The following is a 27,242-nucleotide window of genomic DNA, read 5'->3' on the forward strand; positions in this document are numbered from 1 at the left end:
CGACGAGCACTCGACGCGTATCCACCAATCGTTTCGAAAGCCATCGAAAACAGTCGCGCGTGCTCCTTGCGATTGTTTGCGCGTCTTTTCTTTGATGCACATGGATGAAAATTTTCAACTTGACTCTATTTTCTCCCGTTTTTCGAATGGCTATAAAACGTAAACGAGTAAGAAAATCCAATGAGATAAATATTCGTTGATGGCCTGGAGCCGAACGCTATCTCGTGTGCACGCACGTTGGCAAGCGCGAGTGAACTGAAGCGAAGTAACGAAAGAGCACGTACAACCAAGCTGTCTTTCTCTCTCTCCCTCTCTCTCTCTCTCTCTCTCTCTCTCTCTCTCTCTCTCGTGCCCTGTGTCGGTTCGTTAACGCGGTGTCAACCTACACGCTAGATAAGCCCTACCACGAGTCCTCCTCTTTGTAATAGAGGGGACAGACGTAGAGGGGAGAAGAGAGAAAGAGAGAAAGAGTTTCTTCATACAAGGTGACCATGAAAAGAGGAACGTTTTTTCATCCGGTGACTCTTTTTATGCGATCAAGATGATTTTGGTTCATTCGATATAATTCGGTACTACCGGTTATTCGTCGAAAGATTAAAAGTCTTGTAAAGATTGTAAAAAGATATAATGATAATGGACTCTGTCAATGAGATTGCCTAATTAAAGGCATGCTTCAAGAAGATGTAATTAAAAGATGTGCCTAACATCGAAGGCTAAAGATAAAAGGAGCGTGCGTGAGAGAGAGGCTAGCGAAACGATAGCTGTTTCAAAATAGAGAATAACGCTAGTAGGATCGTTTAACCGTGAAAGAGAATACGACGACGCGGGCGTTGTCGAAAAGCTTTGCTCCGATTTCGTTGCTTTTAATAGGCGAACGTAGAGACAAAGGAAGGAAAATATGTTGAAAAAAAGAAAAAAGAAAGAAAAAAAAATTAAAGAAAAAAAGAGCTTGCGCTTGGACGTGCCAACAAAGATTAAAAGAAAAACATCGAGAAACGTATGTACTCGATAGTCGTATCTCGTAAACACTTTTAACAAGGATATATTTATAAAGAAATGGAAGAAAAAGAGATGCGAAAACTAAACGCGTCTGGGCTTGGCTTCGTTCTCGCTCGGCTTAAAGTCGCACCGCATGGAATTTCTATCCTGCGAGAGTACAAAGAGGATAACAGCGAGGTCCGATCGTAGCAGGAAATAATAAAGCGTAATCTATACGCTGATATAGCGGTAACCACGCGAAACTGGTTTTCACTGCATGCGAAAAGTGAAAAGAGATTCGATCTCTCTTTAGCCCGACTCTTTCGTTCGTAAACCGCGTTAGCGACTACCAAATATTACGCTCCTGCCGTATTCTTCTTCCAAGAATTTCCGAAAATAATCTATTTTATTCTTATACTTTTAGTAACTAGTAGAAAATTCATTTCCTACTCTATGATTTTAATAATATCTCTTTCTTATGAACTAATACACGTAGACCTATCATTCGTAGCATGCTTATAAGAGACGGTGGAAAGGGAGTCTAAACGGTTTAGAGGAAGCCTCTCCTAGCATGCAAGTACACGCGATCGGTTATGACGGTAACTCGATACACGCACTCACGCTGGTTGGTTGATCGACGACAAATTTGTCGACCCATCGAAAAAGAAAAAAATGCAACTCCGAAAGTCTCAACATTTTTACATTTCTTATTTAGATATATTCTCTCTTTCTTCGGATATAGCAAAAGGAAGAATGAGATAGGTGCGAAGAGAAGGAAAGAGAAGGGCTCGACAAGAGGTCGTTGAGAGTCGTCGAGTCGTGTCGTCGAGTCGTAAAATCGCATATCTTCGATTCGATGTGCCGCGTACGTGCGTGTCTATCCACGCACGTATACATACGCATACACAGATACACACACAGTGGAAGCATGTGTGTATGCGACACGTGTGCACTCACGTGCGACGATAAAACGACCAGTGTTCCTCGAGAGGCGCAGGATACGAGTCGCTGCACCTTGCATCGCGATAAAACCTTTTCGCGAACGAAAGCGTACAAGGATGCTCGCAGCGTGCTCGTTTCTCGTTAAAAAAGTGTCATGATTGGGAAAAAGTAGGAAGAGTATTTTCTCTCACGGCATATGCCAGTTTTACTATCGAACGATGCCATCGAGCTATCGATCGATGAAAAACGGTATCGAACGAATCTTCAATTTCCCTTTTATGCACCATTTTTAGAAACTGATCAAAGCCGAACGATAATCGTTTGCTTGAAAATATAAAAATAAGTAGGACGTTGCATCGCATCGTTGTTAGCGTTTAGATCGTGAAAAAATATCCTTATGGAAGAGCGTTCTTTGCGTAATCGCGAAGAAACGACAAAAGACAACGATCTCGTTAGGATGGATCCAATTGTTTAAAACGACAAAGAGGGCGGCAATCGTGTTAGCGAGCAACTTGCAAGCGAGATTAGCAGTAGAGCCATTTATGATCGCGAACGAACTCGAAACGATGCTCTTTAACCGCGTCGGACTTAATCCAATCAATTTAAACGAAGCTCGGTAGTCCACGGAAGTGGAAAGTGACCAACTGGGGGTCAACGGGCAATTAGATCTGGAAAGAATAAAACGATAGAAGCTATATCGGGAAGACGATATCATAGCGTACGAGTAACGCGACTTTCGTAAACCTCGTTTCGATCGTGCCGATTGACCATACCAACGTTGGAAATTTTTCCGCTTAACGACGTGCTACGAAAAATCTAAGATACGTATAAACGAAAACCTTGTCCAGCTTGGTTAACTCGCAACGCTTTCAAAGTGCTGATTCCACGAAAGCACTGAGATAAAGATAGAGACAGCTAGATAGAGAGGGGTAGAGAGAGAGAGAGAGAGAGAGAGAGAGATTATTAAAAGTTCGCGCTAGTTCGTAGAAACGCCAACGAAACCGAGGGAGGATTCGATGACCCGATTCTTATGCATCGTTCAATCAAATTAATCCGACAATATCCGCTTTCTCGGAGGTTCGAAGAAAAGAGCTCGCCTCGAGCGTTCTCTCCGAAATTGATTACGTTTCCTCGTGACCGAGGTGAATGGAAATAAATGTTTCAAGTGATGGCGAATGTACCGAGTAGAAGGTTTATCGATCGATCGATCGATCGATCGATCGCTAGATCGATAGATCGGCTGGCTAGGAAAGAAGCGACGTACCGTCGAGTGCCACGGAAGGATCGTAACGTAATTAAGATTCCAATGGTGGGTGGGTGGGTAGATACGCGTGTGCGTGCGTCAGGGTCTTTTGCTCATTCAAGACGAAGATAGAGGAGAGAGAATCGTGACGGTGAGTCGTGGCTTGGCACGGTACAATCTCTTCCTTTGTCTTTTCTTCGTTGGAATTTAGTAAAGAGGGTATACTTGTGTGCGCGCGTAAGAGAGAGAGAGAGAGAGAGAGAGAGAGAGAGAGAGAGAGAGAGAGAGAGCAGCGCGTGCATACACGATGCTTCGAAAGTGTCTTTACATATGCGTCGCAAAACGAATGCGGCCGCGATTGCGCGCCTCGCGAGAGAGCAAGCGCGCTTCGAAATAATCCGAGCTCGAGTCTCGACGAAAAAGGAAGGACGGAATCTCGTCGCGACGCTTCTGTATTTCTCAACGAGAAGAGAGAAATACTCGGTTCGCCGAATATACCGGTAGATAGGAACTTTGCCAGAGTGGCTCGAGAAGTGGCAGCGGAGATGTATTCGTAAACGGCACGAGGCAAAACAATTTAAAGGATATACTTGGAACCGTCTGCCTCTTTCACGCCACCCACACCAACTACCCATCTACCCATGATTCATCGTTGAGCGGTGGTCGGTGACGTTCTAGAACGATTCGACCGTGACTCGTTCTCCGACCGATCGATCCTTACTAAGCGATAACGCATGGCGGACGCTTTTATTCTGTCCTTTTTTTTCTTTTGTTTTCTTTTTTTTCTTTTTGTTTTTCAACGAACAACGAATCAATGAAATATGCGCGAATTCGAGAAGATACAATTATACTTAGCGAGGCAAAGTACGGTAGACGGACCGTTATGCTTGCGGAGCACATTGCGAAACGACACGAACGAGAATGAATGAGAAATGGGTCAAACGATTCAACTTGTCGAGCTCGCATGCTTCTCGCATGCCTCCTCCGTCCTTTTACTCTTCGACGCTCTTTTCTTCTTCGAGCCGGATAAGAGAAGATGCATTCAATGACTCGGACGTTCGTTCTATCGAGGCAACGTGCCTGGCTCTGCAAGCTGGGACAATTGATATCTATGTTATTTAGAAACGATGGTCAAAAGTAGAAAGAGATTCGAGCAAGTGTATGAATCGCTCGGGCGATACTAACGGAACGGAAATAAAACTTCTTCCTCGGGAGGTCTATCTATTTTTACGATGATTGTGCCAGTACGTAAGAAAAGCAACTCGAGACGTGCCTTTCGGACGTTCGACCATGTTTACATTCAAGTCCCACGTTCCAACGACTCTCGTAGAAACGTATGTAGGAGCACTCTTCGTGGATAGAAACGATAGAAAAGCTCGGTGCGCTAGTAGAGTCGCGCTAGGAACGCGAACTGGGTCTAGGTCCTATGTAACGCGTGCGAACGCAACTCGCTCTTTTTCTTAAGAACGATACGAAAAGAAAGAGAGACGGAATAACGTTTTTCCTTGGAAATAAATCCTTCCTTTCTTTTCTCATTTTTTTTCATCACGGTCGACGGATCGCCCGAGAAGTGGCTCGATATTAAGGAGAAATTCAAGTGGTTGCGAACGAACTCGAAGGAAAGACGACCAAGGACCGTTTACGACTTGTAAAGTGATCCATTTCGACGAGTAGATACGAACATCGACAAATATCTTTGAGACGGTGAAACCACGAACCGCGCCCTTAAGCGCGCGTCCTAGAATGCTCGAAGCCACGAAACTTCTCTTCCTGTCGGTCCTTCAACCATGCCAAAGTCACGAGTGTTCTCGAGGAATTTCTCTCTTTCTCTCTCCCCCTCTACCTCTCCTCCCCCCTTCTTCCTTTCGTACGCGCGCATAGTTTTTTGCAAAAGGCTCGAACGAAGGTCTTCTCCCTTTAGCGAGTTTTTTCAAAAATAATATCCTCTAGGTATTATTTGTTGAAATAAGAATAACGAGAAAGAAGAGATTTCTCAGCGTTTCGTTAACTTCGAGGTCACTTTTGTTTACCAGAGTCAACCAGGCTCGTCAAAGTTTTTTACGAGAGAGCTATTGCGAGATAACGAAGCTATAGCGGATCGAGCGACGCGTTTACAAGGGCAAAAAAAAAAAAAGAGAAAAGCTAGTGTGCTCCGAAGGAGAGTCCATAACGAAGTAGTATCCTTTCCAGCGTTCCTTTTATTCTCATAAAAAAAGGGCTCGGTGTGTGGCCATAAGAGATGCCTTTGATTGGTGCAACGGGTATATTCGAGTCGCTGAAAGGGAGAGAGAGAGAGAGAGAGAGAGAGAGAGAGAGAGAGAGAGAGAGAGGGAGGGAGGGAGAGTACATAAAAATAATATCTTTTCCGGTACTTGATATAATTTCCTCTCTGTTTCAACCTAGAACGAGCTCGTTATATTAAACGCTTCGTAGTAATATATCGTAGCATGACGCAGTAACAATTGCCTTTCTCACAAATCGCCCTCTACATTTATTAATATCTATACAAGTATAATAGTATCTATTCTGTAGCTTTGCCTTTTGGGTTGCTAACCGTCAAGGACCATAGTTCGGATCGTACTTCTAAACGCTTTTGTTCCCCTGGGTCTACTTACAAAGAACGAAAGGTTCGTGAGAACCTTGTGAAAATACAAAGGTACGATGGGACCAATGGTGCGTCTCATGTGAAAAAATCCTCTCAAGTACACATACGTATAGATATGACACAACCTATTACGATTTTCAATGTTTCGGAAACGCAGAGAGATTTCTTCGTGAAGGATTAAATTTTGAATACTTTCTACGGCTCCCTCTTTCTCTCTCTCTCTCTCTCTCTCTCTCTCTCTCTCTCTCTCTCTCTCTCTCAAGGCCGCTACTCAGACAAACACGCACGTGTAAACTGCATAAAACGTTTGCGCAAAAGAGTAATAAAAATAGATTTTCTTCACTGGAAGGCGTAACGTCAGCGACGAAAAGAAACGAAAAGGAACGAACGAAGAAGAAAGGACCCACTTTGAAATACACGCACGAACCGTCGGCACAAAGTGGAAGCCGTCGCGCGACTGGTCCCCTCGTGCCGACTTGCCGGCCGCTCGGCATCTTTCGTCTTTCTTCGTGCGTTCTCGACTGCCTCTCTAGGCAACTCGTGCTTTTTATCCGTCTCCTCCTTCTCCATTCCTTCCCGAGTTCCGAGCATGGTATTTTTCTCTCTCTCTCTCTCTCTCTCTCTCTCTCTCTCGGATCTACGCCCGCGTAGTCCCCCTTTGACCCGTGCACGCTTTTACGACTTTTCAAGCATGCGTATTTAACACGAGAGAAGAACAAACTATCAAAATGATCCGTCAAGAGAAGCTGTTTTTCTAACGATAACTGTTTATGTGAAAAATTAAATAAATTAGAAATAATGAGTAATCAAAATAGGTACTTTTAGAGAGAATAAAAGTTTGAATAAAAAGCCCGTAATCGAGGCTTGATTTAATTTTACTGGGCGATTGATCGAACATCTATACTATTTATAGTAATGAAATTTTTTGAACGAGTCCGAAATGGTAGAAAGTCGAGTGAATTCGAGGGTAACGTTTAAAAAGCGTTACGTTTAACAGCCTACTATTCGTGCAACGAATTTTCCCTTTTATCGACCGAAGCGATGCGCGACGCATGTGTTGCCGATCAATCGGCGATTAATTAAAGCCTCGATTGCACGCGAATTTGCAGTTAAGGCAATAAGGGTTAATTAACTATTAATTGGCGCGCCGTGAACGAGCCAATTAGCGGTATTTTATCGTCTTATGTGCGGCCAGTGCGTTGGTCGACGGACGATATACGACGAGTATTCTACATACTCGAGGGTCGCATCGTTACGATTATTAGATAAGGGCCGTAACTCGTGCGACTTTCGTTATTGAAAAATTCGTGCGCGCGAAGGAGCAAGAAAAAGAAAAAAAAGAAAAAAAGGAAATACTCTTTACGACGAGAGCCATTGGATAGACGTGTTTAGATAGACGTAATACGTGTTACCAATCGTTCGAAACGAGAGGGCAATTTCGATAATAACTCGTCGAATCAACGGCATCGATTATCGAAGGAGCAACGTTTAACGTCCTTCCACGATTCGTTTATCGCGCATCATACGGCACCGCTTTATATCCATATATCATACTGTATGCCACGATTTATCACCCCGGCCAATTGATTGGTTATACCTATAGTCATATTCGAGATGCGTGTCTACCGTAGGTACGCTTACGGTATATTTCGCGCACTTGAATTTTCTCCTTATTTATTTACTTACTCAATTAGGATGAATTATCTTTTCAATATATCTTTCTCTCTTCGATGTATCTTTCGCATAATCGATTTGTTCGAGATGAAAATAGTCATGTTTTCGACGTGGTGGTCGCAAATATTTCTCACCTGAAACGTAACTAATGACAATCCCATCTGTGTTACCGATCTCTATTTATTCGAGGCAATAGCGCTAAAAGATTAGACTTTTGAGACGTTGATACGAATGAAGCGAATGAAGATAGGTGTATATCCCTATCCTCCAATGAGCTAATTGCTAGGACGAGCATCGTATCCAACGATTACAAATCTTTCTTTTGTTCGAACGGAGATATCGAATCTTTCGGGGCAGACGTAACAATCCGAATGCGATCTAGCGATTCCTATACCATGCTCGCGACGTATCAATCTTAACGCCGTCTCGTTCAATTACCGAGCACATAAACATAATGTAAATTTAGGAGTAACGTGTCAGGAGTAAGAGGTATAGAGAGTACATATCGGCATATAACTCATGTATAATGCAGAAACACATCGGATACGACGTTACAATGCGATATTGCACCGCGCACCCGTATCGATCTCGGTTTCCAAGTTTCCCTCGGATCTCGTACGAGTATCTAACGACGAAATCCTTCGAAGCACGATATAACTCGAACCAGCTCGTAGTACCCGTTATTATTATCTATCGTCTTTTAGCTCGCTAATCGATTTGAACGAACGAGTAGAAAAACAAAAAAAAAAGGAAAAGAGAAAGAATATTGAAGGATCATTTTCAAAATCGAGCCAATACGAATCGTCACTTAAGGAGACTCTAATTTAGGCATTAATTTTTTCCCATTGATTTTCGACTTTATTCCTATCTCGGATGGGAAGAGGGTGGACGGATTATGGTACGCGATCGATCGCAACCATAAGAAAGGGCCGCACCTTTCGAGATCGACGATATCGATGGAATGCAGCTTATCTGATTATCGATGGAATCCAAGGCTTTCGTCGTGTCTACGCGTAGTAAACTCGCGGGAAGGTCGTCAATCGCGGGAGCGAGTGCGTCGGACTCTAAACAATCACGTGCGTTGTTGGATTCGTTGCGCTTGAATTAAAATTTAGAATTGACCTACCTTCCAATCTTTCTCCTTCGAGTTTTACCTTTACATAATCTATTGTACGATAGCGAACAAAGTTGTTTACGTTTACGTGGAATGGGGTTTAGCTCGTAGCTGATATTATCGGGGGTAATATAATAACGGGGCAATAGAGATGATGATGATGATGATGATGATGATGATGACGACGACGACGACGACGACGACGACGACGACGACGACGACGACGACAAGAATACTGCTGCTGTTAGTGACGGCGATTATAACGTTAACAGCGAACCATCAAGAAGATTATACTACCAGCCCGTGTATTCAGAATTTCTTGACCACTTCGTTTCAAAACGAAATAAGGCCATTTATACCATATAGATTTACGTATATGCGTAGAGTGCTCTTAAGTCTAAGTCTAGTTTGCTCTTAAAGGATACCCATCGATGGGTCGCGTCAATGTAAACACCAATATAAACTTTGGCGAACAAACATGAAAGGAAACATTACCTAGGCTTTGATCGTGACCCAAGGAAATTATTAGTTTCTCGACGAAAGGAATAGGATAGACTCGTACGAGTTCAATAGGGTAGTACATTCGTAGATAGGACAAAGGGAATTACGCGAGTCTATCCTTATCCCCCTGGTGGTGGTAACCGGTACCACGATATTACTCACTTTCCCAGCTACAAATTTACTTAGTAATTAAGCAATTAGCGGGCTACCGCTAATTGACTGATTAAGTAGCCCATTCGCGTCGGTAGCTAGATTGATACCGATGGGGCCGTCGAAGCGGATCAACGTCGCCGGAAATGCTGTGTCGAGCCAGGGAGATTGAGACTGGGACGCGTCATCGTCTCGTGTACTTTGTCTGCTGGCTCTGTATCTGTGCTTGTATATGCTTGTATATGCTCGTATATGCACACCAAAGGTTCGCGGTAGCGTTAATTAGCTATCATCGATCCGAAAATGAGTTACCGTTCGTTAGTGCGATCGTCACTGAATTTCTATTTTGCGAAATTCATCGAAAGAAATTTGCACGAAGCATCGATCATGCGTCGCAAATCTATCTCGATGAGATATAAGAACGTTATCCGAATTTGTTGGAACGATTGAATTCTGATAAAACGATGTAATTCATCGATTTTACCTTAATGGAAAATGCAGAATTTCATATGATATTACAACTTTGTGATTTTGATCAAATAAACGTAGAGAAGAATCGTTTATACGTTGCTTAATACTTGCTCACACTTTTACGTCGTTTCTAGCTACGATCAGGATTTTACGGGGGGTAAAACGCGCGATTATACACATATAATACCGAGAAAGATAATCCGATAGAGCACGGATATAATTCGAAAGGCGATGTTTGAGTTCCCACCGGGGCCTTGGACTCGCATATGCATTTCCGTTCGTTTGGTCTGGCTCGATGCGAGAGAGAGCCCGTGTGTACGGACACACACACACATTTATACATAGTAGATATATTCTATTTGCGAGTGCACGCATACACACGTAGAAAACAGACAGAGGGATGTGCCAAGCTATACGGGGCGCGCTGCCTGTTGGCAGTATTCTCTGATTGGGCCGAGCCAAGCTCTCTCTCTCTCTCTCTCTCTCTCTCTCTCTTACCTTGCTTCCTGCTTAGCATACCTAACTACGGAGGAGAATTCCTCGGCGGGACGACTAGAATCGCTCCGATTCGGTTTAATTCCGAGCTTAAACCAGGATATCTCACGATCTCGCCTATCTACGACATCTGGACGTTCTTTCGAGCTGCCAGGAGGTGTACGTGTTCTCCGTACGTTTCCTTTTTCTCTACCCGTTCTAGTATCTTTCTCTTGCGAGCTTAATGTACTTTAAATATTCTCGATGGAGTAGAAACTTTAAATATTCGTGTCACATTGAATATATAAAAATATTACAAAAAAAAATAATGCCTTAAAGGAATATTCAAGTATAAGAAAGAAGGAAGAGAAAGAGAAGCTATGCGTTTGTTCGTGAAAAGTGAAATAAGAATAATAAAAAGAAAGTGTTGCTGGTAATTACTAGATAGCTGATAATTAAAGCGGTGGAAGAAGGGAGGTAAAAGGAGCAGGAATGGAGCATCGCACGCCGACGAATTTAAAAGTTAAATTGTGTTTCGCTCATGAATTATGCATTCCGAAGGAAAGACTTTTGATTGCGCGGAAAGTTTGATCTTTCGGATATGGTATATCGTATTGGTCAAATAACCCTACGAGAGACGATATGCACTTTTAATCGGCCAGATCCCTTTTCTCTCTCTTTATGGTCCTCCAACTTTGGACTCCCCTCTTCTATTATACCTTTTCGCCGAAATTTCCAGCAACGAGCGGACGAGAGAACGTTCGTTTCGTTTCGTTTCTAAGCGACCAACGGAAAACTCGTGGCCGTCGTCACCTTTTTTTTTCGTCGACAGAGAGGGAGAGAGAGGGAGGGAGGGAGGGAGAGAGAGAGAGAGAGGGAGAGTACGGCGACGTCGAAACGGGAAATATTTTTTAGCCGGCTGTCCATGTCGCTTCGACGCAAGCGACGAATTGAAATAGCGAACTGGGATTTAAATTTAGCTGGAAGTTCACGCGTATGTATGCACGTACATAAATATATCGCGTGTGTTTCGTTTTATTCTCGTCGAGATATATCAGAGGATAGATAGATTTCTTTCACCCCGCTAATAGTACGATAATTATTTAAATGATGGGTCAACCAGGAAGAAATAATGAAAGTTGGAAAAATCCCGTCACGACAGGGACTGACGTGTGCCGATCTAGGCTGACTTTAGTTTTAATTCTAAGATCAAAGAATCGTATTACGGTACGATTCTTTACATCGCTCAAGTCTTAGGTCAAACGAACGAGGCTTGTCGAGGCATATGCCGTTCGTTAGAAAAGAAAGGCAATATAAATGAAAAATTGAAGGAATATGCTAGAAACGCGAAAAGCTCCTTCCTTCCTCTGATCTCACGTTTCCCCGAGTCTCTCTCCCTCTATTTCAAGCGACATCTCCAAGAATCGAGGCAATAAATGCGTTACCACAAAGTCGTTACCACAAATGGAATGGCCATGCGATAGAGAAAATTGCGCGGCAATAACAAAGCGATACCAAAGGGAACGAATCGAGTTCTCGAATGGACAAGAAACCCCTACTCTCCTATAATTCTCTCCCCATCTATCTCTAGTACACATTACTCCTTAACAAAATACTTTTCTCATTTTTAATAATTTCTTGATAAGGTAAAAATATTACTTATTCTATTATGCGCACAGAGAGACGCGCGCTTTCTACCGAGTTCATAATCTTGGTTCGTATTCGGTTTTTCTGTATCGGAAGGTACAGGAGATAGATTAGGAATATAAAAATATCCAGGGAGATATAATAAGGTGAGCTTTTCTCCTTCAGATAGATCTCGATGTCTAACTGTATTAGCTGTCACTTCTCCGTGAAAAGGAAAGAAAAAGAAAACGTTGTACTCACGTTTGCGGTGTCATCGAGTTTCCGTTTCCACGCATCGCTACGCTCGATCAAGGCGTTCCATTGCTCCGAAAGTTTGTTCACTTCTCGACGAATGCTGCGCGTCAATTCTCGAGCTTGTTCCTCGGCGCTTCTGTAACCTCTGGAATCCCCATCCAGCTCTCTTCCGGCTGCGAATCGAGAAAAATAAATAATTTGAGCGGATAATGCGTGAGTAATGTTCAAATTTGCGGAAAGAATAGCGACGAATTAAGAGGGATCGCGACTTTTCTTTGGATGGTTGCAACGATACCGGTATATGTATATATATATATATATATATATATATATATATATATATATATATATATATATATAGTAGAGCAGAGCTGCTGCTGCGTGTCGATAAAGTGCGCATTTAATCGCGCGAAAAAGCGATAAAACATAAATCAAAATTACGGTTGGACGAATGGAGAGGAGGAGGGCTGCCTAATCGGGTAAAAGCGATGGTTACCTAAGCCGTTATCGGTGTTAAAACACATGCGCGCCGACGATAAAAAGTGTTGTCAGCTGCCATCGCCGACGATTAATATCTCGCGATAGTTCTCGCGTCCTGTGATTTTCGGCAACGCGTTGCCATTAACTTTAAAAGTCTCATCTGCGTATCTTTCGTAGACTCTATTTGTAGATTTAAACGGTTTATAAGAATTACAAAGTTACGATGTAAAGATTGTTGTACGCCATGCGACAATGCCGCCGTGCACGTTCCACGATTCTCTATGGTGCGACCGTAAGCATGCACCGAGGGCGTTAGCGTTGCCTACGTTCCGGCTCTCTCGACGTTTCCTTTGAACGCGTACGTTGCGAGGAGCGGTACAACCATCGTGACTAACTAATATCTTACCTCGTCCTATGAATAATAATTGAAAATGAAAAAACAGAGCGCGTTCCTAGAGGACCGTCAAAATTATATTGCGATTAAACTTTTTAACTTTGACTTTTCTTCCGGTAAACTCGTATTATAACTTTCTAATTGGATATTAGATATCAAGTACATCTACGAGTTTGTCATCATTTATTCGCAGAAAGCACGTAACAGTTTCAACGAATCTTTCGTTGATATAGTTTCAAGAAATTCAATCCCTCGAAAGTTTGAAGGATGCTCTTTGGTTGATTAATAATACGAATCTCAAAGTTCCTCGGTGAGCGGTTATTAAAAGAGAAACCTAAATAAGAAGAGTAGTAGTAAAGGGGCTGGGTAGAGCGACTGTACCGTTCGTTCTCGAAGGACTCGGTAAAGTCCTAGCGTCGAGTTTTCGGAGCCCTCCGGGACGTCTTTCTCTCTCTCTCTCTCTCTCTCTCTCTCTCTCTCTCTCTCTCTCTCTCTCTCTCTCTATTTCTGGTTTAAAGCCTGCAACTTTCCTCGGTGCCTCGAGCTCCTCGTTGCTGCTCTTCGATACCAGGTAACTCGATTGAGAGCACGCTCGCATGGGATAGAGTTTCTTATCCATCAAAAAGTTATTTTTATTTTTAAAAGAGCCGTCCCAAAAAATTTTCTTCTTCTAATCTTCGTATAAGGGCAAAATACGTCAAGGTATACGCGTAAATATGAGATACGTGAAGCTTTATATCTTACGAATAGCGAACATATTTCATCCGCGAATATCACAGCTGTCTACCGCGAAAGTAGCTAAATTCGAAAGAGACTTTTTCTTTGAAATTCCAGTCGCGTCAAAATGTGTGCGACGAGCTTCCGGCTTGTAATACGCGTTATAAGTTAAACCGCGGCCATATCGCGCGAGCGTAAAGCGTAAAACGCAATATTGTAGTAGTGAAATACGCGTGGAAGCTCGTTTTCGCGTGGAACCTCGAATAATGGTGGGGTACAAGCTTTGCGCGGCAAGCTTATCCTCCAAACGGTGCGAAAAATCAAATGGATTCAAGGGTATGGAAAAGGCACTATTTCTCTCTCTCTCTCTCTCTCGATCGTCAACAATTTCATTAATGTTTTCAACGGCGTCCTTCACGAAGGATCAACCAACTGGTTCGTACCTGCAGAGAGAGAGAGAGAGAGAGAGAGAGAGAGGAGGAGGATAACCGACGTAAAAGAATACATTTCTATTCTAGGCGAGTCTCGTTAATGCTAATGGATAATGGCACCTCGAAGGGAGATGGCCGAGGAAATAAATTATTCATCTTATCACGGAATTCTCATAAGTCGGCCAAAAGTTTCCTAAGATGTCCAAACTTGGATTTAAAGTAACGTTCGAGAATATCGAAAGCGCAGCGCTCGGATCATTCAAGTTTCTCTTAATTCTTGTGAAAGAAAATTGAAGCGTAAATGTCAAGTTCATTCGGCATTCTATTTTATTCGGAAAATCGTATATAAAGATAGCAATTGGTTTACCCTCGGAGTCAGAAGTGTCGGAGAGAGGTGGCTCGTTGGCGATATACTGACGACCGCTGACCAAATTGTTCTCAACGACCGGTCGCTTGTCCTCGAGCTGCCTTCTGAAGCCACGATGGTCGTCCTGCGAACGTAGAAAGAAGGATAAATTAAGAGGAGAAATCATAAAACCCTCTTGTGAGAGCCACGATTTCGAGACGGACGAGTAGTACTTTTCGCGTTATTTCGCACGAGCTACGCTCAACGAGATTATCTCCGCTGTCCTTTGCGGACGTTTTAAAAAAACGTCTTTGCAAGAAAGACGACGTTTCATTCTTTTTCCCCGTTCGTTCTCTTTTCCTCGCGCGTTTCCTAAAGCTACCGTTCTTTACGATTTTCTTCTACCAAAGTAGATCCCCTTTCACGAAAGTTCCTCGGCGAGGTACGCGTCGAAAAAGCACCCAGCACTTCTTCCTCGGCTAAAATCAACGCGCGACCTCCTCTCGTGAACGAGAAGCAAAGCTTGTGCGCGTCTTCCCTTTTGCCTCGTCCCCGTTCCCAATATTGGCCTCTAAACACCCGCCCCGTATCCGAAAGATGTTTAGCGATAAAATCCCTCAAAATTCCGTCTCCTTTCATCGCATTCGAACTTTCCCTCGCATAAGCGTTAAAAGCTCATACTCGAATTATTGAAATATTAACGTTCCATATTTTCCTCTTGCTTATTACGCGTGAATTTGATTTAAAAAGGAATTAGCGCGAAAGAAGTCGCTAAACATTGGAGCATTGTAAATAGTTGCTCGTCTTCTCAGATCGTATCGAGATAATTGCCTTGCGAATCGAAAAGGGAATTAATGACGTTCGATAGGAAAAGGTTTTAAATTTTGTTAAACGTTTAATAACGTTTACCATTTTCGACATTTAATGCGTTTTCTAAGGGATTTGACAATATCTCGGATGCAATTACGATAAGACCTAATATATATTCTACTATTATCTCAAGAGAGAGATCTATCATCGACGAAGCCCAATCTTGGTTTAAAGTGAATGCGTGACCAAACCGTTTTTATTCACGCAAATAAACGTTATCGTAGATTCGTTGAGGAAACCATAAGAGAATTGGAGATAGAGACGAGCAAACCGAGTTACGTCAAGGTAAAGGTAAAGATAACGATAAAGATAGGTGTAAACGTAGGAGACAATGGAACAGATTATCTGGATACAGAGGCGAAATGCACCACCTTATCGTTCTCTCGCACTCGCCCCAATCTACGGTACAGGGATATAACTCCGAGACGGAGGTACGCACGTAGTACGTAAACGTGGACGATTTGCGCGCGTGGCACCAGCAACATGCGCGATCTAATCTCGATTAGAACACGAGCGTTGTGCATCGGGACGCGTCAGCATTTGGGAGAGCCTCTGTCCCCGTTGGTACCACGATGTATCTTAATATCGTAGATTCGCGCTGGCCCCGAGACTTAAGAAAACGATCAATAACGAGAACGATCGTCAATATTGCGTCTGGGTTGCGAACTCGACGCGTAATAATAATTCTCTATGTCGTTGTTGTAGTAATTTTGTATTTGCTTACTTGTTGTTTCTGTAACGCAGCAACATCGCCGCAAACAGGTCCCAATCCTGTAAGTTCGGTGTCTTTTCTAATAACCCATTCGATTAATTCGCGTAACGATAACAGTAGCGCGTTCCAATGTTCCGTATTACTTTCCAGTCGATTTCTGCAACAATAGTAAAAGAACATTATGACAAATATTTTCTCTCAATTTCCTAAAAATCCGTTAAAAGTAATAAGAGATTGAAACTCATAAATCGCCGCTTCTATACCTTACGCTTCTGTCCCGTCCCATTCATTTTTCTCCCGCGTACGTACATTCGCCGCGTGTCCTTAGAGAACCAACAAAACTAACGTCGTCCTCGTATCAGGCAGAAGCAGACGCCGCCCGGCAGAATTTATTTCCGTAATTATTATCGTCGATGGAAAGTTCCCGTAGTTTTGAAATAAGAATAGTTACTCGCTAACGGCTATAAAAAAAGATCAGAGAAGAAATAGGAGTAACGTGAAAAGTTTACTTTCCATGGCCGAAAGAAGGTACTCGAAAGGTTCGACATATGAAACATTTATGTTTCGCGAACTTAACATCGGCCTGGAGAAACGATATTCCCTTATGAGTTTAGAAGGATAACGCTAAGAAAAGAGCGATAAATTCCTAGTCGGAGAAGTCGAAAGGAACGAGTACTATCGATATCGAACGAGATCGACGACGTAAGTTGAATCGAAAATCGGGCAATTTGGTCTGCCGGCGAAGGGAGCTCGTCTGGGTCGTTCTCCCTGACGCGACGTCTATCTCTGTTTAACGGTCTAAACGCAATAAAGGCGGAAAATGAAATTGTCGAGAACGAGAGAGAGAGAGAGAGAGAGAGAGAGAGAGAACGGGTTATAATTCAACTCGAGGGGACGATTTAACGGGACAATTCCAGTCTAAACGGGCGCGCGCAAACCCGATTCAAAGTTGTACCATAAACAAGAAGCGTACCGTTGGAGCCACCGAGGAGTCCGAGGCAATCGTAGAATGTTGCCAAGCTGGCGTTCCTACGTGTTGCCCTTTCTCTCTTCCCTTAAAATCTACCCTTGGAAGAGGATACGCCGGCTAGGGAATAGACGGATACCAGGCGCAAATCGCGCCACGGCGCATCGATAGATAGATAACCTCTCCTTCGTTTATTCGTTATATATATAAAAAAAAAAGAAAAAAAAAAAAAAAGAAAGGAAAGAAAAGAAAAATGAACACCTCTCTTTGAATATTTCTACTCTGATAATTTCGATGAGTCCTTATTTCGATATTCTCTTCTTCGAGGAACGAGTATTATCGTCAAGATACCGTATGCTACTTGGGTATACTTCGAGGAATCCATCTACCATCTAACTAGATCCCAGAGTCCGTGGTTCTCTCGTAATTAATTCTCCGATCGCAGCCTCATTAGCGTGCAACCGTTCGGATTAACATCTCGCCTCGCGGAGTACTTCTTGATACGGAACGCATACATCTCGGTAGCATTGATTATATGCGATGTAGGTACGTGATCAATCCACTTTATGGGTCTGCAGGGAAACCAAGACCCTTGAATCGGCTTGCGGCATTGGTTAATGAGAACGCAAATATCGGTCGAGACTTACCAACCGAGCGAGCCTGCGTTTACCCCTTGACTTTATCGTGATTCGCAATAAATACCCGCACACTTTGTTCCTCTCTCGCAATTATCGTGATATCTCCCGATAGAGGACGAAAACTGAGAGGAAGAGACCTTTACTCGACATATGTACATGCATATATATATATATATATATACATAATATGTATATATGTATATGGGAGCCAAAGTCATCTTTAATGCTCCGCGAAAGTCGGATACATTTTCGCTACAGTTTCTAAGAAAACGCCGATGTTTCTTTGTTCTTTCGCTCATACAAAAGTCTCTCATTTCGCGAATACTCCTCCTCCGAGATTCGAGCCCTCGAGATGGAAGACGTCTTTTGGATTCTCCGACTTTCTTCGCATCCGTCATCGTCGAGCTTTTGCCAGTCGCTCGTAGAAAGGAATCCTTTTTGGGAAATCGTACGACGGTCCGATCGGAAATTAGAAAGCTGACGTAGTCAACCATTGACAGGATCGTCATCGTCGAGAATCGAGATGGAAATCGTGCTTCGATCAAATTTCAGCCGGCACGATACGGCACGATGTCGAACGAAACATTATCCGTGAACCAAAGAGCACGAATATTGGGAAGCCGATGTTGGACGGTCGGGCCTTCCGATCGACGGTGCACCCCGTCGTCCTTCCGATGCGATAAAGCGTTACCGTATTTACCCGCCAATCGCAAAAGCTTTCATCGACGGAACTTGCCGCATTAAACTTCAAATTTTTCATCCTTTCCATATTATCTCGGCTTACGTTTTTACGTTCCACTGGAACTTGATTTTTCTCTTCTCTCTATCCAATTTTTTTTCTTTCTTTTTTCCTTCAATCAAAATACATGGAAACTTGCTCGCACGTAAACGTGCCAACGATAACGATCGCCGTTCGAATTTACGATACCACCTGGACTGTTATCATTTTGCGTTACCGGGATACGACTCTCGTAACTCTTTACTTTTTTACCCACGAGCTAGTTTCCAACAAAATTCTGTTATCGTTATCGCCTCGCCGTTCCTTCTTATTCCATGAAAAGTCTATTCCGAAGAAAGAACCGTCGAATTGAAAATTTCATATTAGCTACGGTATGTACGTTACTTCGTAACGATTGCGATGGCCACCACGATCTATCTCGACGATTAGTCGATCTTAAAAGATCGCTCGGTGAAGGAAAGAGAAAAGAAAATAAATAAGGAGAGAGAGCCCGTAAAAAGGGTTTCGACGAAGAAGGGTTTCGGCGAAGCCCGAAGAAGGGGGTCGACGATCGGAACGAACTCATGACGCAAACCTACTTCTTGAACCTTCCACATTTCGTCGGCCGCATTCTTTAAAGTTCTTTCAGCTATGGCTGCAAGAGTAATACGTGCTTATATTCGTATAAAAGTGACAACGCAATTGGAATTATCGAATGCATGACCGTCGAATCGGGTCCGACGTAATTCATTTTTGTTACGGGCTCGTGACTAGCTTGGGACGACGCGTAAGGATAAAATAAACGACGGGACGCATCTGGCGCGAAGGATGCGTAACGAGCGTCGAATATATCGGGCTCGCGAGAGAGGATAAACGCGAGCATTTAGTAGATTCAGAACAGACGTAGGATCATGGAGGAGTAGGGCTCGACCTATCGACGTTCTCTCTCTCTCTCTCTCTCTCTCTCTCTTCCCTCCCCCCCCCCCCCCAACCCTCCGAAGGGCATTCGCCGTGCAAAAGCTTTTCCCAGAGATTAACGCTAAGCTACACCTTATCATACTTTAAGCTTGTATTACTGTTACGTACGGGGAACGATACGAGCCTTGGAATAGGTGCAACAACGTAACTGCCGGACAGTCGTAATGAGTTACGATCGGCTTGGGGATTCGTCGAAAGTTTCGAGAGGCTCGCCAGCACTAGCAGGAAGCAGAAACTAAACTCTGCTCTATTCTATCTCGTCCGGTATTCGATGCGCGTTTCGACTTTGCGCGTTTCGTGGCAATAGAACATGTAGAATAGAATCCGACGCAGAGAAAATGAATTGCAAACTCTTTCTCGAGAACTTTTCGCAGAGGACGGATTAATCGATCGTTCTTCTCGGGGGAAACTTTTGAAACGGAAATAGGAGAGGAAGGAGAAAGAAAGAGGCGATTTCAGTGACGAAGAGGCGAAAGTGCCGAGGGATTCGGCTGAGCGTGTAGACGGAGGTCCGCACGCGTGAACGCACGGCTGCGCTAATCCTCGAGTCGGGGAGTGTAATGGCGGCCGGTGTGCCGCAGTACTAGGTCCCAGCCTCGAGACACCTTTAATTATTCCTCCCGATTCCTGCTTCGCAGTTGACAGGCATTGCTTTGCTCTCGCAACCGCGAGATGCGCCTTTGGCTCTGTTCGCGCGCGCGCATTCGAACCGCAGCTCGCAAGTACACATCTACAATGTACAAACACCTATACGACGTATTCTCTGCGTGGAACCGCGTCGCATAAACTCCCGCCATCTCGCTCGTTCCTTAGACCTTATTCTCCGCTGGATGCATGCGACTTTCCGCGTCTGAATTGCGGCTGTGGATTGCGTCGACGGTACTCGCACCTCATAAATAAGCCCCAGGTGTTGCTATAATTTCCATCTCCTCGGACGAAATATCGTTGCTTCTCTTTAAATCGATAAATGAACTCGCCCCGTCGACACTGCGGCTTAGACTCTCGAATTAAATTCGTATAAATCCAATGTTACGCGGTGATAAAAAAGGAAGAAGAAGAAGAAAAAAAAACTGCGGGATTTAATTTTTGTCGCGCTACAAGCGAAACGCGCGATGGAAATACGTACGAATGAGGTTAAATGGCGATTTATACTATCGCATAATTTTCCCTTTTATACGTTGGAGAGCTTAGACATGCGTACGCGAATGCGGTTCGCATTTGGGGACTCGCTCGTAATTGCGTATACCTTGTCCACGATTTGATAGAGCTTTTATTATATGTATGCGATTGAATAATGGAACGTGAGAGATAGGAAAACTACGAAAGAAATGAGATCGAAAAAAAAAAAAAAAGGAAATAAATAAAACGAAGCGAAGAAATATATCAAATATGTATGAGAGAATCGTGACGGAAGCAAAAAACGCATTCGAATAAATTGTACGGAAAAATATGCTTGCTTTTAACGCCTGGCGTATTATAGACGCGCGTCACTTCGACGGTTTTATAGTAGAAGACAAAAGAAAAAAAAAAAAAAAGAAAAGGAAATCGTTCCAAGAGGGAAGAGAAATTGTCGCGTTTAACGATATTACTCGTTTTTAAGAATCTTTCCGTCTCATCCTTTTCATTCTCTCTCGTATAAAAGACTACCAATTCATTCGCTTTCTCATGCACGTTGCGTTCACGTTTCATTCATGCCGCAACGTAAAGTAATTCCCCGGGTCCATAGTAAGACCATCCTGCGTCAAACCCTGTACGATGGAAAACTGTGATGGAATATAAACCTCGATAGGTCCGAAACTTTCAACGCGACCGCTTTTGTTCTTCTTAACCTTCATTCATTAGCCATCCCGTCCACGTTGATTGATTACGATCTTATGAACAGCTACAAGATGATCCTACCGGTATCGCGACGGATAATTAATGACGCGTGTGAGATTGGAATATCCGATCGTATTAACTAAGCTTCCGCAAGAACCTACATCCAGAGACGTAGCCCAGTAGCTAAAATACTTCCATTGTGTGACGATGAAATATTAAATAAAATTTGTTATAATGCTATTTTCCACGCAAGCTCTCGTATACTTTTCTCTTACGTCTCTCTTATTAGAGAGAAGAACTTTGATCTAGCCTCAACATATGTCTCACGGATAACGTTCGAATCTATATCGTCTGTATCGTCTGGGTCAATTGCATCCCAGCCCATATTCTTCTATCTCTATATTCCTCTTCGCGTTTCGTGCCAGGAAGGATCGTCGGCTGAATTATCAGGATCCCTGTTTCGAACCGGTATTTGTGGCCTGATTGCGGGCCGACCTCCCGACATAAAGAGAGGAAACGTTTGAAAAGAGAAAGAAGTCCAAAGGCAAAGGGCCACACGAGGCTTTGGTTACCGATATGTGTGTGTGTGTATACACACATAAGCGCGGTTGCGAATTCTTTCTCTCTCTCTCTCTCTCTCTCTCTCTCTCTCCCCTCGATCGCTTCCGCCTATGGATTCCCTCGATCGTAATCAAGCTATACGGATTTTGCCAGCAGTTTGGTCTACGATATAATGCCGGTTGATCGATTCTATCCCGAGAAATCGATTGCTGATTCGGCTAGATTGAGATATTTAGTCGACGATAAGTACGACAACGTTTCATCTTTTCACTAGGCCGTTTGTTCGTTCGTTCCACCAATGAAGATACAACTATTACATAGAAATGGTAATAAGATCCGAGAGAAATAAATATAATATTTTCGAGATATACGTAAAGTTAGTAAAAGATGCGAAAACAGGAAGCCCTTCTTTTTACGCGTGAAAAAGTATCGTCCAATGGCCTCGATTTACTTTCAGATCAATTTAACACCGCGATACTCGTTGAATTTAATGCCGTCCGACGTTTTTCGGCACAAATCACGGGTAAAGAATGCAAAGCACCAGGACGCTCCGAAACGTCGGCCCAGTTTTATATTCGCGCGTATCCCCCTACATATTCCTATTTGGAATATAGCTAGCGCTATGCTTGTATATTTTTTTCACGTTATTTTTTGATTACGCCGGAGGAAAATGCAATATTTATGGGAGTTGGAATCAAGGTTGCATAAATATTGATTTATTCCTCGACGGAGAGGTGTCTAATAAAAAATGAGTAAAAAAGAATGAATAATAAATACAATACGTATTTATTATGCCGAGCGTCGATTCTCGTAGGAAACGTTGATCTCGTTGTTCTCCTCTCTCTACTCTAAGAATAAAATGAGCTAATCGATTTCGACAAGATAGCTACTTATATCGTATGCCTGTGCATTTTTGCCTGAAAGGGAGGAAGAGAGAAAAAAGAAAAAAGGGAAGAGCAAAAGCACGCTCACCTGATGGCCATGCTCTTCGCTTTAAGATGATGCCATCTCTGATTCATCTCGTCCAATCGACGTTGAAGCATAACCGCGTCATCCTGACTGGCTAAAGAGCTCAACAGCTTGCGCCCCGTGCCGTTCAACGAAGCGTACACGTCCCGGTGCGTTTCGATTTCCGACTGGAGATCCTGCAACGATAAACGTAGAGTCATCAAATGGCACGTCTCGTATTAAATTTTCTTTATTGATTTTATACTCATTAATCCATATGTAAATGTATAACATTACAATAGATATCTACTCCCTCGAAAATAAATCGATAGAGAGATGTTTGATTTTTGTTCAACGTCGTTTCAATCTTCGATTCGTCGCAAATAATCGAGGGTCGATCGGGTTACGGAATCGACTTCGGTCATGAATCTCGTTCGGTTGACTTTTATGATAGGAAGAAGGGGAGACACGAGAGGTGACGGAAGATAATAGAACGATGTGACCGAAGGAAAGAAGAGAATAAATTTAACGGGAGTAACGTGTAAAAGGCGAAAGGAAAAAAGAAAATCGTCGAGGTGGGAATAATAATGAGGAAATATATAAGGTAAAAAGAAAAAAAAGCGAAACGCATTCAAGCCCTTTCCGTCATCCCCTAGGACGCGTATCGCGGTTAGAGCGCGTGGATGGAGATGATTTATGCGGCAGCTCGGTCTTGCCTCGGCGTCGCGTCCGTGTGCTAGAATCTCGTTTGCGTTCGAAAAGCAGCCACTCCCTGACACGGACGCGTGGTGCCACGCGCTTCCAGGCCGACCAATGAAAATAAATCGTCGACGATGTCAGTGAATTAAGAAATATTCGTCGCGTCGAGTCGCGCGGCGTTTGAAAACCCGACGAAAGTGCGTTTCTTATTTCCCTCGCTCTTGCGAACTCCTCGCGCGGAACGTAAATTTCAATTCAATAATTGACATTTTGTCTTATCTATCCGCGTAGATGCGGAAAAATTGGCCGGATCGCAATTCGAATCTTTTCCCTCTCAATCTCTGTCGCTTCTAGTTCTCGCCGATTTTGCCGATTTTGCCGGAGTAAATATTTTTTCCGACTTTGGAAACATTCGTTTCTTAAATAACAAATTGTACGAATATAGAATATCGTTCCGACTGACGACGAGAGCTGGGATATTGAATAACGATACCCTAGACAATGTGGAAACGCGATAATGTAACGGAATCTCATTTACGTTATCTTACTTGCATATTAAGCATATAATCAAGGAGTATCTCATTGAAACGTTCCTCTTTGAATAGAGGAGTTCTCTGAGATAAGCTCGAGCAACTTTGAGGATAAACACGTCTCGTGAATGTCCTTTAAGATGCTTTGGATTACACTAGACACGTGGATATACACGACTAAGATCCTTCGAATCGAGATATCACGAATGACGATTGATTGACAAATTGAATAAAGTTTGCTTAATATTTCAATTTTCTCCCCCCGACTCGAGCGACCTAGAAGGTAACGTCGATAGCGTAGCGCGGTGACAGAGCGCGGCGTTGTTGGCCGTCGAAGGGATGTCTCTTTTAGGCGTTATTCTGGAGAATGTAAAACGGGCAAAGAAAGAGGGAGGAGGAGGAGGAGGAGAGAGAGAGAGAGAGAGAGAGAGAGAGAGAGAGAGAGAGAAACGATAGAGGACCGATCCTCGTGCTTTCCGATTCTGTCAAATTTGTCAAGGCTGTCCAAGCTCTGTCACTAAACGTCGACAATTTCCTTTCCCTTTGATTTTTGCAACTCTACGGATCGACGCTTCCAAGTTGCGCTCTCTAGCCAGCTCTCAGAGCCACCATTAGCCGCACCCTTCGACGCATGACGCCCGTTATTTCCATCTGTTTCGCGGTACGAGAGAGGGAACGAATCGGCTCGCGATATTTTCCAACTGCGGCTTCCGCAAACGTTGACACGGTTGACAGTCGATGCGAATCGTCGAGACGAACGCAATAAAAAATAAAAGAAGAGAAAGAAAAAAGTTAGCGTGCATCGCACCGTGGCTGGGTCTACTCGATACGACGTAGCAATTTTCGAGCAGCCGTGACAGATCGATCAAACGGCTACCCTAACATAACGCTTCTCTCTCTCTCTCTCTCACCGCGTATTGCGCTCGCGTATTACGAAACCGTGTAACACACCGCGTGCACCATGTTCGCTCGAGAGCTCTTTTCTAATCCTTCTCGACATTAATGAGTCTACTTTCTTAAATCTTTAAGTCATCCGTAAGAAATTTTGCCTCAATAATACGCCACGAGTATATATAGAGATAATATCGATGCTCTAATTAACGATCGAAAGTTAAAACGCAGAAAATTTCTATCGAAGAAATCCTGGATGGATCGTTTTAAATGAGTCGAAAGTCTTAACGACTTTTGATAAAGGAAGGAAGCGACAATTGAAAGATTAAATGACTAGGATAAAATTATTATTCTGCAATTGTTTGCGTGACAATTATGTATCGCATCGGATATACAAGCCCTTTCAGTCCTTTAATGTCGCAAAAGCGATGGTGGAATAAATAGATCAATCTGATGTAGGTTGCGTAGTACCGAAAATTCAATCAGAGACGCGAATCCCAAGGCTGGTGTAAACTTTTGGCTCTCTCTCTCTCTCTCTCTCTCTCTTACGACGTCTCGAATATCCCAGAGTTTTCCAGGTTGTGGAATATACCAATGACACGTATATAGAACTAAGGATCTTACTAAAACTTTCGAACGGTCCAATTTATCTTTCGAGTACCGAAAATCTAGTTTCGAACGGTATCTTCTTTATTCGATGAAAATTGAAATTGTTTTCTTTGTATTTTCATTGTATTTTGCAGGTATTGTACACGTGGACAATTTCTGTTATGACAGAAAATAATTCTACGAGCTCGGTATACGAGATAGGTATTCGCGTTGGCAAGCATACGATTAATCTAGCTAGGATCGAGTAAACTATTTCTCATCGTTCAACCTGCAACTTTAACAAACTTTAACTTTGATGTTCGATCGAGCGCAGAAGCGTTAACGGGAAAATTTTCACCGACTTCGACTCGTATTATACACATATTATCCCGTTAAAATACTTTGTTCCTAGTTGCTGCGAATTTAACGATATTCGCTCAAACTTTGATGCTCAATGATAAATTGACTGAATTTCTTTCTATTTTTCCCGTTCGTGATACTTTATTAATATTTCACAACCGTCCTAACGACTTTTCTCATCCACGATGATGAAGTTCGCGATGAAGTTTACGACGCTGGATGCATAGAACGAGTCGAACTTTTCTCAAAGATGTTAATTATGAAATCTTTGTTGCATCCTAGACAAGGGAGATCTAGGCAGCATTTGCAACGAGAGCTCACCGTATATGTAGGTACATTTAATGAGATACTTTGCGTGTATAATGATTTTCCAACGATTAATATCTTTTCGATGGAATAATCGTTAACTCTATTCTTACAAACTTACTTAATTCTAACGTCTCTTATACTATGTGTGTGTGTGTGTGTGTGTGTGTGTGTGTGTAGAAAAAAGATATAAAGTTTAGTTGAAAATCATTGGGGAGATTCTTTACCTGTTCGAAGAGATGCAGCTCGGCTAGGAGCGTGTAGGATATGTAGATGTAGCGTGCATCGTCGGCTTTCTTTCGGGTACGTACCCCCCGAGGAAAATTCCCCTGTAGGGTGGCACGCCCCCCGGGCCAAGTGCCCCCCCTCGGTCCGCGTTGACGATAATCCACCGTAATTAAAAACCCTAGACGCGATCCAAAGCGCTCTCATCGGCTCACATTCACTTTTCCTTCCCTTCTCTTGGTAGTCTCTTTCTCACTTAATTTTTATCATCGAAGATCATATTTGTTCACAAGGAAAGTTCGGATCGCACACTTTTTCATCGAAGAGCTAGCTTTTTTCTCGAGCATTGTGAAGAAAATTTCCTTCGAAGAGAAATACTTTTATTCGAGATAATGTATTACATCTTCATCTAGTTTATCGCGAGTTTAACTGAAATTATGAACGCACTTGAATTAAAGTTGGCGAAAGGATATTGAAAATTTTCTCGATAAATATATCGTAATCGTCCCGTCGACGACAAAGAAGAAGCGAGTTTACGTAAACCACAGATAACGGAGATCCAACGAGCGAAGAGTAGGAACTTTTCATTCGCCTGACTAGGCTAATTAAGTCCAAAGATACTCGATACTTGAAATTCGTCGTTTCTTCGTAGGATGAAGTATTGGTAAAGTTTTCTCGCTCGATTTCGATGCATCAAAGAAGCTACCGGTGTATTGGATTGGCCGGAGAAGTTTTCACGAGATACGACAGTCGTCTCGGCCTTAGCTCGAACTTGAATTCCAAAGTCTTCCCTTTCCCTCTTCTCCCTCTCCCCTATATATACATATACGCATAATTATCTAGACGTGTGTGTATATATACATACATGCATATATATATATATATATATATATATATATATATATACATATATATACACATACATATATACCTACACACGTAGGTACGGGCATATAGATACCTCTTGGTATGTATGTGCAGGATGACGTGCAATGCGATTTCCAATTAAATTCAAAGCTGAAACTCGGGATC

General features: G+C 42.9%; 1 protein-coding gene across 8 annotated transcripts in view; it reads right to left on the bottom strand.

The window, feature by feature from the left end:
* The window catches only part of LOC124427869 (dystrophin-like), a 222,033-nt gene that overhangs the window by 17,054 nt on the left and 177,737 nt on the right, over positions 1–27,242 (bottom strand). For all 8 annotated transcript variants that reach the window (XM_046971250.1, XM_046971253.1, XM_046971249.1 and 5 more), the window contains 4 exons: positions 22,636–22,808; positions 15,996–16,140; positions 14,423–14,546; positions 12,040–12,206 (listed from right to left, as the gene is read on the bottom strand). In XM_046971250.1, coding sequence (XP_046827206.1) covers positions 12,040–12,206; positions 14,423–14,546; positions 15,996–16,140; positions 22,636–22,808 — 609 coding nt within the window. The remainder of the gene's footprint in view (positions 1–12,039; positions 12,207–14,422; positions 14,547–15,995; positions 16,141–22,635; positions 22,809–27,242) is intronic.

This window comes from Vespa crabro, chromosome 11 (assembly GCF_910589235.1).
Source record: "Vespa crabro chromosome 11, iyVesCrab1.2, whole genome shotgun sequence".
NCBI classification, from domain to species: domain Eukaryota; kingdom Metazoa; phylum Arthropoda; class Insecta; order Hymenoptera; family Vespidae; genus Vespa; species Vespa crabro.